General features: G+C 33.0%; 1 protein-coding gene across 6 annotated transcripts in view; it reads right to left on the bottom strand.

The window, feature by feature from the left end:
* LOC145292005 (prominin-1-like) overlaps window positions 1-14,251 on the bottom strand; it is a gene marked incomplete at its 5' end in the record, with an annotated part of 563,543 nt that overhangs the window by 281,337 nt on the left and 267,955 nt on the right. For all 6 annotated transcript variants that reach the window (XM_080137986.1, XM_080137989.1, XM_080137988.1 and 3 more), the window contains 3 exon segments: window positions 2,475-2,618; window positions 8,461-8,539; window positions 12,311-12,387. In XM_080137986.1, the coding sequence (XP_079994112.1) occupies window positions 2,475-2,618; window positions 8,461-8,539; window positions 12,311-12,387 (300 nt within the window).

The following is a 14,251-nucleotide window of genomic DNA, read 5'->3' as shown; positions in this document are numbered from 1 at the left end:
TAGATGCATTAAAAGGTAACCAGCCACCTCTTCCCCCACTGTACCACGCACTCAAAATCAGAGGAGAGAGAATCAGAGAGAACTTTGTCATTTACAGCCTTTGATGTGTTGCCATAGATGGTTGTGTCATCAGCACAGATGTCAACGAATGATTTAAGTATGTGTTTTGGGAGATCATTGATGTAGATCAGGAAGAGACTTGGTCCCAGGATGGACCCTTGAGGGACTCCAGCATTAATACTGCGGGCCTCTGATTTTTGTCCATCAACCACTACTCTTATGAGCCTATCAGAGAGAAATGGTTTAATGACTGAGAAAACATTTCCAGTTATACCGTAGCTGGAAATCTTGTGAAGTAGGCCTTTATGCCATACCTTATCGAAGGCCTTTGATATGTCAAGAGCAATTGCCCTAGAAAGGAAGCCTTTGTCAAGAGATTCGCTAATCCTATGAGATATAACCATTAGCACATTTGCGGTAGATCTTGCAGAACGGAAACCATATTGTGTGTCACTAAGAAGGTTATTTCTGCTGAGGTGGTTGACTACTTCTCTATTTAATATGGATTCCAGCAACTTACTCATGACACACAGGAGACTCATTGGTCTGTACTGAGAGGGAGATGACTTATCACCTGAATTCTTAAATACAGGGCATACTTATGAGGTTTTCCAGGGTGTTGGAAAGCACTTCTCCTTAAGGCAACGCTTAAACAGTTTTGTAAGTATGGGGGCAAGTTCTGGTTAAAGCTTTTTTAACACTATAATTGGGATGCCGTCAGGGCCAGTTGCTTTATTGTGCTCCCTTTCACAACCTGAGCAGACCATGTTTTGGGATAGATTAGGGTTTACTTCTGATGAGAAGTATACTTATGTTAGGGTCTCTGACAAGCCTCGGTACAGAGAAACAGAAGACACTTGGAGATGGTGTCTAGTAGGCATTCAATTTCTCTTCTATCTTTTGTTTTATTTTACTTCAGTCGAAGTTCTCAGAAATCAAAGGGCCCACAACCTGGGGCTAACACTTGAACTCTATATGAGATACATAAATATACGAATGTTCCACTTAAGTTCTTTATCTCTCAAACACTGAATTAGTAAAGAAATTGAGAACATAATTTTCCTCTCCCCAATTAACCATTTTTATATGTTGTAGTATATCTTGAATTTTGGTCTCTTGGTCTTACTGGATTCCAGAACAAGAATTTATTTAGTCTGGTGGAGTATCCAGCTTCATGCTATTACTTGAGGTAATATCACTTGGAGAAGGCGCACCATTCCTCAGAAAAGCTGTAGTAAGGAGATCTTATTTGGGCAGCAAATTTTGAATATTTGGTCAGGGTTTACTTCTATGGAAAAAGTATCCTCATGCCAGATTGTTCTGACAAACCCCTGTACAGAGAGACCTTAGACACTCGAGGATAGTGTCTAGTAGGCATTCAAGTTTATTTGAGTTGTTTTGTGATATATGAAGTCTTTTTGATTTATTTAATATAGATACAATATCTATTGCATATGATTCATTGAACATAAGTTGTTATTTTAGTCATAGCTGAGAGGAAACTATTAGGCTAATCATGCACATCACTCAACATATTTAAAACAAGATTTTCTAATATGAAATAAAAGAAATCTTTTATGTTAATTGTATTCAACATTTATGAAAAGCTACCAAAAAACAGGAGCTAGAAATTCAATTGGGTTATCTTAGAACGAAATAAAAGAATAAAAGCAAGGTCATACTAATATTACTAATACAAGCATCAACAGAAAGTTTTCACTCATTGCACAAACTAATTAACCAAAAACAATACATGAATAAGTATTCTTATTATTTAGTTTTTGTGCAAGTCAATATAGATGTATTGATATGTATGCTGTATGAGCAGATGGAATACAATTTCGAGGATGGATGAATAAGGAGATGCTTGGAATGGCTTACTACAAAATTCTTAAAAGGAATAAGAAAAATACTGGCTAGTTTGATAAATAAGCATTTGAAATTAAAGACAGCACAACTGAAGACCTAAGATTTTGAAAAAAAGTTTTATAATTTTGTGAGGTTAGCTTTCTCTCTCTTATCGGAGGCCTTAAAATGATCAAACTTTGCTAAGATTTTTATAATCTATATCATTTTGTGTAATAATGGTTCAAATCTCAACAAAATTAGAGATTAAAACAATTAAGGAGTGTCATGCTGTCTTACAGACAAGATGTTCTGCATAGCAGAACAGATATTCCTACCAAAATAAAAGTCTAATAACTTAACAGACAAACTGTCTTATTTCATGGTCTATTTTTTGTTTATATGGTAACATAAGTGCTTGATTTTTTAAAAAAATGAGATGTAAAAATATGGATAAATAGAAAATTAACACTTTTTCTAAAATAAGTTTTTATTTTTTGTTAATATTTCTGAGCTTTCTCTAAAAGGGAAGAAAATGTTAACTAATAATAAAAAAAAAATATTCTTACCTGTACTTCATATTGATCAATTGTAATACTTTTTGTATCCAACTTTTGAAATTCTTCCATCATCGTTTTTAGTTTAGAATCCAGCAAAGTCACATTAATAAATAAGTCATCCTTTGGAATGCTGTTAATTTTATCAACTAATGTCTGCAAAGAAAACAATAAAGCTTTTTGATCAGATTATTAGGTTACATCTGATATAGGACAATATACTCCAAGTACAATTGGCCACACAGTTATGGTTATATATAAAGGTGAATAGTGAAATAAACATGTAAAATAAATGGCGGGGGGGGGGGCAGTTTAGGCAGGGTTCATACAGATTTTTAAAGTTCATTTTCAAAGACTTTTCAAGCCTTTTTCCAAACAAAATTCAAGTTTTATTAAAATTTTATATCTAAAAAATTATACCATAAACCAAAAAAAACTTAGTAATTGACAACAGGAAAAGTCACTTTTATTTATCTCTTTATTTCATGAAATAGTTTTAAAGAAAGTTCTGTATAATAATATGCAACAAAACTCAACTATTTACAACTTAAGCTCACCACTACACTACTGTCCACTTTATCAGTAATTTTGTATCATTTTTAGATTCTCTTTCAGAGGAAGGTATTGGTTGAAGTCAATGACATAATATCACTTTCCAGTCTCATTTTCTTTTTATTCAATTCTTCTATCTACTCAAGGTCTTTCTTGAGTTTTTGTATCTTTGCCTTTCCAGATATATTTCATTTCTCTGTCTTGCCATGGAGCATGAAATAATGAAGAGGGTTGATTATTGACACTTGACCCCCCCCCCCTGTTATCTTGACCTGGTCACAGATGATCCTCTGTGCCACTAGAGTCTAATCCTTCATGTTCTCCACCTCCATTTCCTAGTTTACTGAGAACCCTCTGGCTTGGCTATGTGAGAGTACCAGAACAGTCCTCACAACTTGAAACAGTTTGCTGTAACAGGGGTCAGACATGTAGGTTGTAAACAGTTGGTCAAGTCTGTTATCTTCATGTTGAAATTTCTACATTATATCTATTATTTCTATTATATTAGATGTATATATATATATATATATATATATATATATATATATATACATCTAATATAATAGAAATAATAGATATAATGTAGAAATTATATATATATAATAGATAATAGATATAATGTAGAAAGTATATATATATATATATATATATATACACACATACGTTTGAAGCCAAAACAACACATTATTACGAAAATAAACAGATATTTATTTTTGTTTGAAATTCATAACTATATTTTGAAGTTAGAGAAATACTGAGGTCGAAGTTTTTTTTTCCCCATGTTGTTGGAACTCTTCAATAACATAGCAAAAAAAAAAAAAAAAAAAAAAAAAAAAAAGAAATACTGAGGATGAAGTTTGACTTCAAAATATAGTTATAAATTTAAAAAAAAAAAAATAAATATCTGTTTATTTTCGTAATAATGCATTGTTTTAGCTTCAAACATATTCAACACATATTTTATTTTATTCAAACTCCATCAATGCTTCTATCAAGGAACACACACCCTTAACACACACACATATCATTAATATTAAAATTGTAAATGTTTTTTTAAATCAATATTTATGATTAACTAAAATGAAGAAAAACAAATTTCTTATTTTAAAAGCTTTTGGTCTCATTCCAAAAAACACATTCGCAAATTGCTGGAGACCAAAAGTGAAATGTTCCATCTTCATCTAATGGAATTTCTTTGGCAGAAAAGGGAAAAATATTCCCTCTTATAATTATTGCAATCAGGAATCAATATGTGATATGATTTTTTCTTGTTAATTATAGCAAGTTCATTTATTTTTTATAGATTTAACATGGTTTCATTGTTACAGTTTATGTACTTTTGGTTTTGTGTATGTTGATTAACGAATTTAATTATTTTGTTATTTCATTTTTAGTTCGTCAATCAACTTGTTTCTTTTTTCAATTGAGTAACTGATTATAATTGTTCAGGTATAGCCTTTGTGTATTACCATTATTTTACATTTTCAGTTTGTTAATTGGTTTGTTTGTTTTTCATAAACTGCTTTGGAAATTCCCGAAACTAACGGATCTTGTGGAGATCATGGGTCAGATATTCATTTTTGTTATTATTTAAATTATTTTTTTTCATCTTTACTTTGTTAATTTGTTTCTTTTTTGTAAACTGCCTCGGCAACTTCTGGGACTATGCTCTTGTGAAAACAATGTTTTTTTCTACTTTAAATCCTTTTCATTGTTCATTGGATTATTTTAGCATCCCAAATTATCTCTAGTCATCTAGTTAATTTTGCTTAATCGAGTCTAGTTATTCCCCCTTGAATTATCGTCTCAAACTACATAAGCACCTAATATTTTAATTAACATAAAAAATATTTTAATAGTTTTGTGATTAAAGGATGTAACTCTTTTTTCAACAATACTGGAAATAATAACATGGTGTCATTTCAGAAGAATGTATTTATTTTGATTTTTAATATTTGCCTGTGCAAACACTGTTAAAGAAACCCATAGTTAAGAAAATTAATCCATAGAAAAAAAAAAAAAAGGACTTCACATAGTTTTCTTTTTTTTTTACATGGTAGTCACCACTTATTAAAGCCACTTGGGGATAAGAGTTATTGCGTGTATCAATGGGATAATATCGTAGTAATCGTTAGTAATGGAGATTTGATAAAGTGTCTTACTTAAGGGGGCGGTTTATGTTGGACTTAAAGACATCCAAGGTGCACTTCTAAGAAAGAAGCTGTGTTCATAGAATCTACGCTTTGATTTAGGCACAGATAAAGAGGGGGGAAAATTATTGACAGTGGTTTTAGCTAGAGGTTTCCAATATGTTAAGTGACAAAATAACTAAAACTAAAGCATTGCTAAAACCAGGCTTTACACACTCCTACATCAATTTTGCCCTCCTCCAGTAGAATATTTGGAGCTATGTATGTTTTTGTATCAATCTCAACCTGATATAAATAACAAGAATTATTTAGTTGTTCTCATAAAAGAGAACATAACACTTATTGAGAATTTATCAATGTTGTTGGGTTTTTTTAATGCTTGAAGAGTCTCCATTTGACCCTTATTTATCAGAGAAAAATGGGCCCTGTGTACACTTTATGTAATATCTCCATTATTTATTCACCGATTGCCCTTATTTTACAGGACATGGCAGAATCAACGACCGTGAGTACACCAAGACCCCAGTGGGAGCTGGGACAAAGAATACACTGTGTTAAATTTTACTACAAGACAAGCTCATTTAAGAAAACCCAGGACAGTTTCATGCGTGTGAAAAGGCTCCACCCAAAAGCAGAATTCAGAACTAGCTGGACCACTTCGAGAAGTATGGGACCGTGGAGAACCTTAACGCTGCCAGAGAGAACCGTCCAAGCCACTCGGGATGTCCCAAGAAGCGAAGAGCCGAGCTGGTCGAAAGAGTGAGAGTCTCTCCAGCAGAGTCCGAAACGCTCTGTGCGTAAGCGTAGTCCCTCGGTATGTCCCGTGAGACTTGCAGGAGAATGCTGGTGAACGATATCAGGGCTTACCCATACAGAATACAGACGCTATAGACCCTTACAGCCTCAGACAAGAAGCAGAGGAGGGCTATAGCAGTCAAGAAGATCGAGGAGACACCAAGTTTCCTTAACCTCCTTTGGACCTCAGATGAAGCCCACTTCCATCTTGATGGAAAGGTGAACTCCAAGACAAATGTTTTCTGGGGGTCCTCCAGACCCAATGAAGTAGCCACCAAGCCCCTGCACTCTCCTAAGTGCATGTAGTGGGCTGCAATCTCGACCAGAGGCATCATCGGACCAATCTTCATCAAAGAATCTGGCACAGCAGCGACAGTCACCAAGGAGCGGTATGTGGAGGTCCTCAAAACCTTCCAGAATGAGCTCCAGACCATCTACCCGTCGCTCATGATCAAGTTCTGGTTCCAGCAGGATGGAGCAAGTTCTCACACCTCAGGCCTGTCCCAAGATTGGCTGAAAGAGAACTTCGGAGGCCGAGTGATCAGTCTCAACTGATTTTGAGCGGGCAGCCCATAATCCGGACCTAAGCCCCCCAGAATTTTTTTTTTGGGCTATCTTAGACAGAGTCTATGCAGGGAAACCTAGAACCATCACGGAACTCAAGAAATGCACGGAGCTAAATGGAGGCCATCTAGAAAATATACTGTAGAACGGAGAAAAAAAGGCCAAAGACCCTAATGTTTTGATGTGATGTTTTGAATATAATAAACTAGTTATGACCAAAGTTTCATTTCATTCGGACAAAACACTAAGAAGCGGGGCCTAATTAGAGTTCGGGCCCGTTTTTTTGGGTCGCCCTGTATAAGCAACTTAGAGTTGTCTCCCTTTATCTATTAACTGATGACGTGTTTTGGGGATTAAGTGACTCAGAATTGTTTTCTCTTCGACTGGATTTTAATAAAAAGTGTGTATGCAACATGTCCTTTGTCTTTTGTGTAAACAAGTGAATAAGCAGATGCCTTTTTCTGCGTGAAAAAAAGCTCAAAAGATGTTACGTAGTTAATTGATCTGTTTCTTTTGTCATCGTCAATATAGCTTCCACAATGAAGTCATTTCTTTTTTACTTCACAGTTAACTTAAAGGTTATTAATTAATCCAACCGAAAAAGGTCCTGTGCCCAGAAATCACATATCGACGATAACAACAAAAAACAATGTTTGAACATTGTTTTTGACCATCTGGAATTTTCGGTTGTGATAAAAAAGTTTTCGCTGTTTATAAAAATTAATTATAGATGCAAAGCTTAATGTTCTTGCGCTACTACTTGATGAAATGTACTCTATATGGCGAGTTCAAGTTAAATGCCTTCGATTGAAGATGGTCTCTGGGGAATTGTTGATGGAATCTGCTCTACAACAAAGCTTTGATGTACATATATGCTAAGGAGAGACTGTGCGTTGGCCACGATTGTTCTTTCAGTGAAATGTCACTGTTATATTAAACTAGAGATCTAACTGATCCCATGATCGTTTGGAAGAAATTAGCTGATCAATTTCAAAAGAAACAAATTAGCGTTTAGGAGAAAATTATATTCCCTTTAATTAAAAGAAGCCGACTCTGCTAATGAACACATGAAAATGATGGTTGAGATATTTAATGTTGGCATTGGTGATGTAATACACAGAGGACAGAGTTGTGCATCTCCTAACTACACTTCCAGATTCTTACAACATGTTGGTGACAGCACTTGAAACTTATCAAAAGGTTCCTTAGTGGACCTTAGTAACTGAGTGACTATTACTTGAAGAATCCAAAATTGAAGAAAAGGAAGATAATGATGCTGAATTGAAAGCCATGACATCAAAACACCACATCAACAGAAAGGGACCTAAGTGTTATTGTGGAAAAACCGTTTTGAAAGTTGGGAACATGTACTATTTGAATGGCAATAAATTAAAGAGACTTGTGAACAGACAACTTATGAAGCTGAAGGAACTGTATTCGAAAACTGACTTATTGAGGAGTGATATTGGAAATTTATCAATGTTGCTGGGTTTTTAAATACTGAAGAATTGTCTCCCTTTGTCTGTTAACTGATGATATGTTTTAGAATTGGGTGACTGAGTTATCTCCTCTGACTATTTTATAAAAGGCACGTATGCGACATGTCTTCCCCTCTTTTCATATAAACATACAAATAAACAGACATGTCTTTCTGTATATTTATGTGTCAAAAACTTAAAGATGTTACATTGCTAATTAATTCCTTTCTTTTGTCATCGTCAATATAGCTTCCACTATGAAGTCATTTCTTTTTTACTTCATGATTAACTTAAAGGTTATTAATTACCCCAACAACACTAACGATGCTAATCTGATTTGCTAAACATATTCCTGTTGATCTCACTGTCTTATGTGGTTGAAATATGGTAAAGCATTTTTTTAAGATTATAAAGTCACAATTAATTGTGAAAAGAAAAACAAAATATTGTGATGCTTACATTTGTTGGGACCTGGTCTTTCAGAATTGATGATGGAAAATTTAACGAATTCAATAAGGAATGATTTTTGTAGCATTTACTGGAGAGAAAAGAAAAAATCAAATTTAGTATTACATTTAAAATTGCTAAGTATACTTGTATATTCAACAAAGCAAAGATTGATTTATCAGTTTCATGAAACATTAAGCCCTTTTCTTTTGAGTTATTTTCTTTTGAGTTATTTCATGCAGAAATAAAAGTCATTTATTGTAATTAATTGTATATGATTATGTGCATGCATTCCTATTTAGCTTGCAAGAAAATGTACAGAAAACTGAACGAGTTTGTTTTTAATACCATTTTAATTTCTGGGGGTTATTTAATGCCTAGAAAAGTGTGTATATATATATATATATATATAAAATATCCATTCACATGAAATCACCCTTTTCTTCACCCTATTCCCTATGCTTCACTTTTTGTTATCAAGTAAGATCTTTGACTTATTTGCAGTTTCATCAAATACTTTTGCATGCAAAATCCGATCTCGTATTTTGCTAATTCCTACCCTCTGATGAGAAGGAAAGTATTTCTCGAAACTCTGCGGATTAAGGACTATCTACTTATTTAGTGTTTCCTTTTCAAATTAAATATGTTTTTAACTCTTTTTCAAAGTGTTTTTTAACATGTTTTATTAACTATTTGCTCATATATATATATATATATATATATATATATTGTTATTAGGGTATGAAGTTTTATAACTTTGGTTTCATTTGTTATATCTTGTTGAGAAAATTAGCATGGTTTAGGAAATTTATTATTTCTTATAGAATGAAGGATTATATGTTTGGGTTAATTGTTTTCTTTTATGGCAGTCTGGTATTTTGGGGTAGCTTTTCTACTCAAGAGCCTTGTGATGGTATTAATTGTTGTTCTTGAGTATCTTGGTGTCTAAGTAGCTCCCTAGCTTGGGGGTGGAGATTGTTTAGATTGTTGTGTTGATGTATATAGGTCTTTTATGAAGGTTAGGAATTTATTTGGATTTATATTTTCTAGTTTTCTTATAAGAAGGTTACATTTTGGCATTTAGAATTGGAAATAGTTTGCAATGGTTGAGTAAGGGTGGGCTGGATGGATAATTTTTGGGGATTCTGGGAAGATGTTTTGAGTATATTTAATTTTTATTACTTTTTTTATTTCTACAATTCTTTACAGGTTCTTGACTCAGTCAAATATTCTTGACAGTTTATACATTTCAAACGTTGGTATGTGGCTTCCTGGTAGTCAGATGGCAATTATAACATCTAAGTGGATTACAGATATAGATATCCACTTTCATTATTTTTAATTTTTATTTTAATTTTTGTTGAAGGTTTGGGAGAGTTAAATGTGAGAATGTATATATTATTGGTGAGTTCTTAACCGTTTTTCTTTATAGCAATTCTTTTTACATCTGTTATAAATTATTTTTTCTTTTTAAGTTTTGTTTGATGTTTTTTATTGTGCAGTTAGCTACTTCATTACTCTCTCATTAGTGTTGAGAGATTTGAGAGTAGGCTTTTATTTTTATATTGTGTAGTGTGGTGATTCTTAATAGTTTAACAAACCTCTTGTTTTTTACTTCTACAATCAAGGTATTGTAACGTGTTGTTTTAATTGATTTTGGAATTGTGGCTATGAGATATTTTTCTATTATGAAGGGTGATGTGTTTGTCCTCAACTGATTCAGAAGTATGCGCGCTGGATAGTGCATGGTTCCTTCTTCTGTTTTACAGTTTAGGTCTGTACAAGTATCCAGATGTGGTCTTTTGCATAATTTTGTAATTTTATGCATTAGCTTATGATTTATTGCCAGGTGCCATATGTAAAGTTTTGAATTTCATTCGTCATGCTCTCCACCCACCTAGGAGACCCATGAGATGATGTGCCTATAGAGAAACCCATTCATTTAGTAACATCAGGACTGCATAGCCAATATACTCGTGCTGATGGGTTAAATGTCTTTCTCTGGGTTTTTATAATATAATTACTCAACCAGGAACAGAAAGGGGTATACGTCCTAATTTAGATTTTGTAGATCTATAAAAGGGTTGATATGACTAGCCAATTGATCAGATGGGGCCTATCCAACCACTGGTCTAACCTAGGTAAAGGCCAAAATAATATGTTGGGAAGTGGGAATGCTAAACCCTGAACACCAAGTCCTTCAACCAGCAGGATCAAGTCCTAAGGCATCACAGGTTACCACCAACGGCCAACAGATGGCACCATTGAGGAACTTTTACTGCCTGCGGTGTGTGTGGGGAGTCTGAGTATTCTAATACCTCACTAAAAGGACCAGAAATGCACATTTAAAAAATTAAGCCAGAGATGTGCAGAAAATGTTTGTAAAATGTCAGAAAAACAATTGCCATCAAAGAAACTATTAATGTAAGATTTTACTAAAACTTTTAGAAAAGACAAACATCTGCTTTTGATCTGTGTAAAATCAGATATATTTCCATTGTGACTACATTATTATATTAGACTGTTAAAAAAGTGACAGAACAATTCAACAAACCCTGACTCCTATTTGATGGGGCAATGTGTTAATAAAATTTATGAAAATTAAAAACATTTAGACATTTGACCATTACTGTATGCAGCAGCAGGGGAGATTAGATATTCCCAAGACCACAACCTCATGAATATATATATGTATGCTATCCAGAACAACTATGTGCACAGAATCTGTGCACATAGTTGTTCTGGATAGCATACACAAGTGTCAAAAAAGAAACAGATAAGAAACAATTGGATTCAATAACATCTACATTTATCCTTGATGAAAATAAAAGATTAAGATGTCATGTAAAAAAAGAGTAAGACATGAGTACTATACAAGCAGTAGAATATTTTTTACAATAAAAAACTGAATACAAAAAGTCAGGGTTGAAAATAGAGCATACATGTGAATGCTCTGAATATTTAATTTTGCACTTACATTAAAATGTCTCTGGCAGCAATGTGCCACTCAGAGAAAGATGTCAAGAAATTTATTTGAAATCACCTAACAGGCAAAAGCTGTTAGGTTTAAAAAGCATGCCCATAAAAAGGAGCAGCAAATGAAATGTCCATAAGCTTTGAAAGTTATACCAGAAAGACGAATCAAGTTCTGAATTTTTCATGCATGGGCAAACGAAATTACAAACTCTTTATATCGTAGCAATTAGTGGTTTCTAGCACATGCTTCATTTTTATTTTTTTTTGATATCTAGTATAACAAAGAAAATTAGTCATATTTTCAACACTACTGGTAGAGTATAAGAGAAACAATTGTTTGCATGATATAGTCTATCAAAACTAACAGGAAAAGTTTCATAGTTGAACAAAATTATCAAAATTGGTGGTTTATCAAAAATAATCTTCCGTATGCAAATCATATGTCAGATTATGGATCTTCGCTGTAAGATAAATCGCTTAAGTAGATAAAAGAAACTGATATAGCTGTTTTCATCTAAACTTAATTTGTTGATAATTTCATTAAACAAATTATTTGAGTTATTGTAAAAAGCAGACTTAAGAAATATAGCAATTCTGTGACAATCAGCAAGCAAAACAGACACATCATTAAGTATAAACGGTTGTTTCCTGACCTTTATATCTTGTTCAGATTATCCAATGTTTGACCACAACATCTGAAATTTTCATAAGATGAAGGGATAGTGTCCACTTGAAGTTTGTTACAATTTAAATGAAATTAAAGTATAAAGTTTTTTGTTTTTTTTTACTTTATTGTATAAAACAATGTTTATTAAAATAAAATAAAAATAAGAATTAATATAAATAATAATATAATGATGTTTTGTATAAAAATAGAAGTACTTACTCCACAACATCATATATAATTAAATGAACTTTCTGATCAAATACTTGGTAGCTAAAATTAAAATTGTTCAAGATGGGCTGTAAAAACAAAATTCAGAAAGAGAAATAAAAAAGAAAGTCAGTTATTCATGAAACTTTCAAATTACCAACTGTAAGTAAATTACATGAACACTTTAATAATATAACAAAAACAATATAATGGATGTCAAATCATTTTTTTTTTTTGGCTGGGTTAAAATAACTTTCAAGCAATGATAATTTATAGTGATAGAGTGGCTTCTAAATTACAACATAAAAAAATGCTGACTTGACATTTTTACTTCAGCGCAAAAGTGAATGTTTTAAGAATTTAATTTTGATAGCTGATTTTTTTCATTTTTTTTTAAATCAGAAAAACATGTAAAAATTTGAATTAAATAGCACAAATACATTTTCCACAATATTATATTTCTGATTTGTTTGAAAACAAAAAGCTTATTCATGCAATCACACAAATGTTAATTTTAATTTTATTAAAATCAAAAAGAATTGGATATTCTGATTTGGTAGCAAATCAGGTTATAGTTTGCTTTTTGTAAAAATTCAGTTCAGTTTACAAATTCATCTGTTTGAACACTATCGAATGTGCACAAAATACAAACTTCTGTTATTTGAAAGGTGGAAGAGGAAAATTAAGTAAAAATAATTACATTATAATTATTAATAATTATTAGGTTTTACAGTCTTATATGTTCCTATTTACTTGCCTCCACATGATGGCAGAGTTAGACACAAGGTCGGTTTTTAATATGGGGAAAATCCAGCTCCCCAGAAAGGGGTACTTTGGATAGGAACAAAAACAAAAATTGTCTTAGTCATGAACGATTTTTCTTCCACTGACCGAGGGCAGAAAAAGTGAAGTGCAGCATCAGCACAGATACTACACTGTGATCATGGCCTGAAGGCCAAGGAACAATTTCCTAGAAAAAAGATTGTTTATCAAAACATTCTTCCATATGCAAATCATGTATCAGATAAATCACTTTAGCAGAAAAAAGCTGATATGTTTTCATTTAAAGTTAATTTGTTGATCATTTCATTAAACAAATTATTAAAGTTATTGTAAAAAGCAGATTTTTTTTTTACATAGGAGTCACCACTTATCAAGGCCTGGAGGCCACTCGAGGATAAGGGTTAATGAGTGTATAGTAGTCAATGGGATAATATCGTAGTAATCGGTAGTAGTGGAAATTTGGTAAACTAGATTACTGAAAAGGACGGTTCATCAAGAATTTGTTTACATTGAACTTGAAGACTGTCAAATTGTAATTAGCTAGAAAACAGGCAAACGGAAGAGAGTTCCACAGGTGTGAAAGTTTTGTCTATGGAATCTATATTTTAGTTTAGGCAGAGATAAAGAGTAGGGGAAATTATTGACAGTGGTTTCAGTTAGATGAGTGTTTTTCATGAAAGTTTGGTGAGGGGGGGACCATAGATCAAAGCTCAGATAAGCACTTGGCATGAAAATAATGATAAAGCAAAGACAGGCTTGCAATGTCTCTTCTTTGAGAAAGAGGTTGCAAGGAAGAGAAAGGAAGAGAAAAGGGCATCCCCGACTAGGCTACAAAGTCTATTTTGAACTCTTAAGGAAGGATAAGGTCTTTCTTTCTCCTGCCCAGATGTGGCAACAGTACCCCATCCTTGGACGTACCTGACTTTTATATAGATAGAGAATTGCATTAGCAGTGAGATATTTAATGGAGCAGTAGAAGGATCCCACCATTTTTTGAGCGACCTTGGCAACAGATTTGATGTACCTGTTCCATTTCATGTCAGGAGTAAAGATCAAGCCCAGAAGCTTTTCAAAACATAGAGCCTCCCCAAGACGAGAGCCATTCATTTTAATTAATGCCAGATGGGGATCAGAACTTTGAAAATATAAAGATAGAAGCTTGGTTTCAGA

This window comes from Euprymna scolopes, chromosome 13 (assembly GCF_053919585.1).
Source record: "Euprymna scolopes isolate OS-2025 chromosome 13, ASM5391958v1, whole genome shotgun sequence".
Classification (NCBI taxonomy): Eukaryota; Metazoa; Mollusca; class Cephalopoda; order Sepiida; family Sepiolidae; genus Euprymna; species Euprymna scolopes.
The sequence above is the reverse complement of the archived record's forward strand: the minus strand, read 5'-3'. Positions and strand labels throughout refer to the sequence as shown.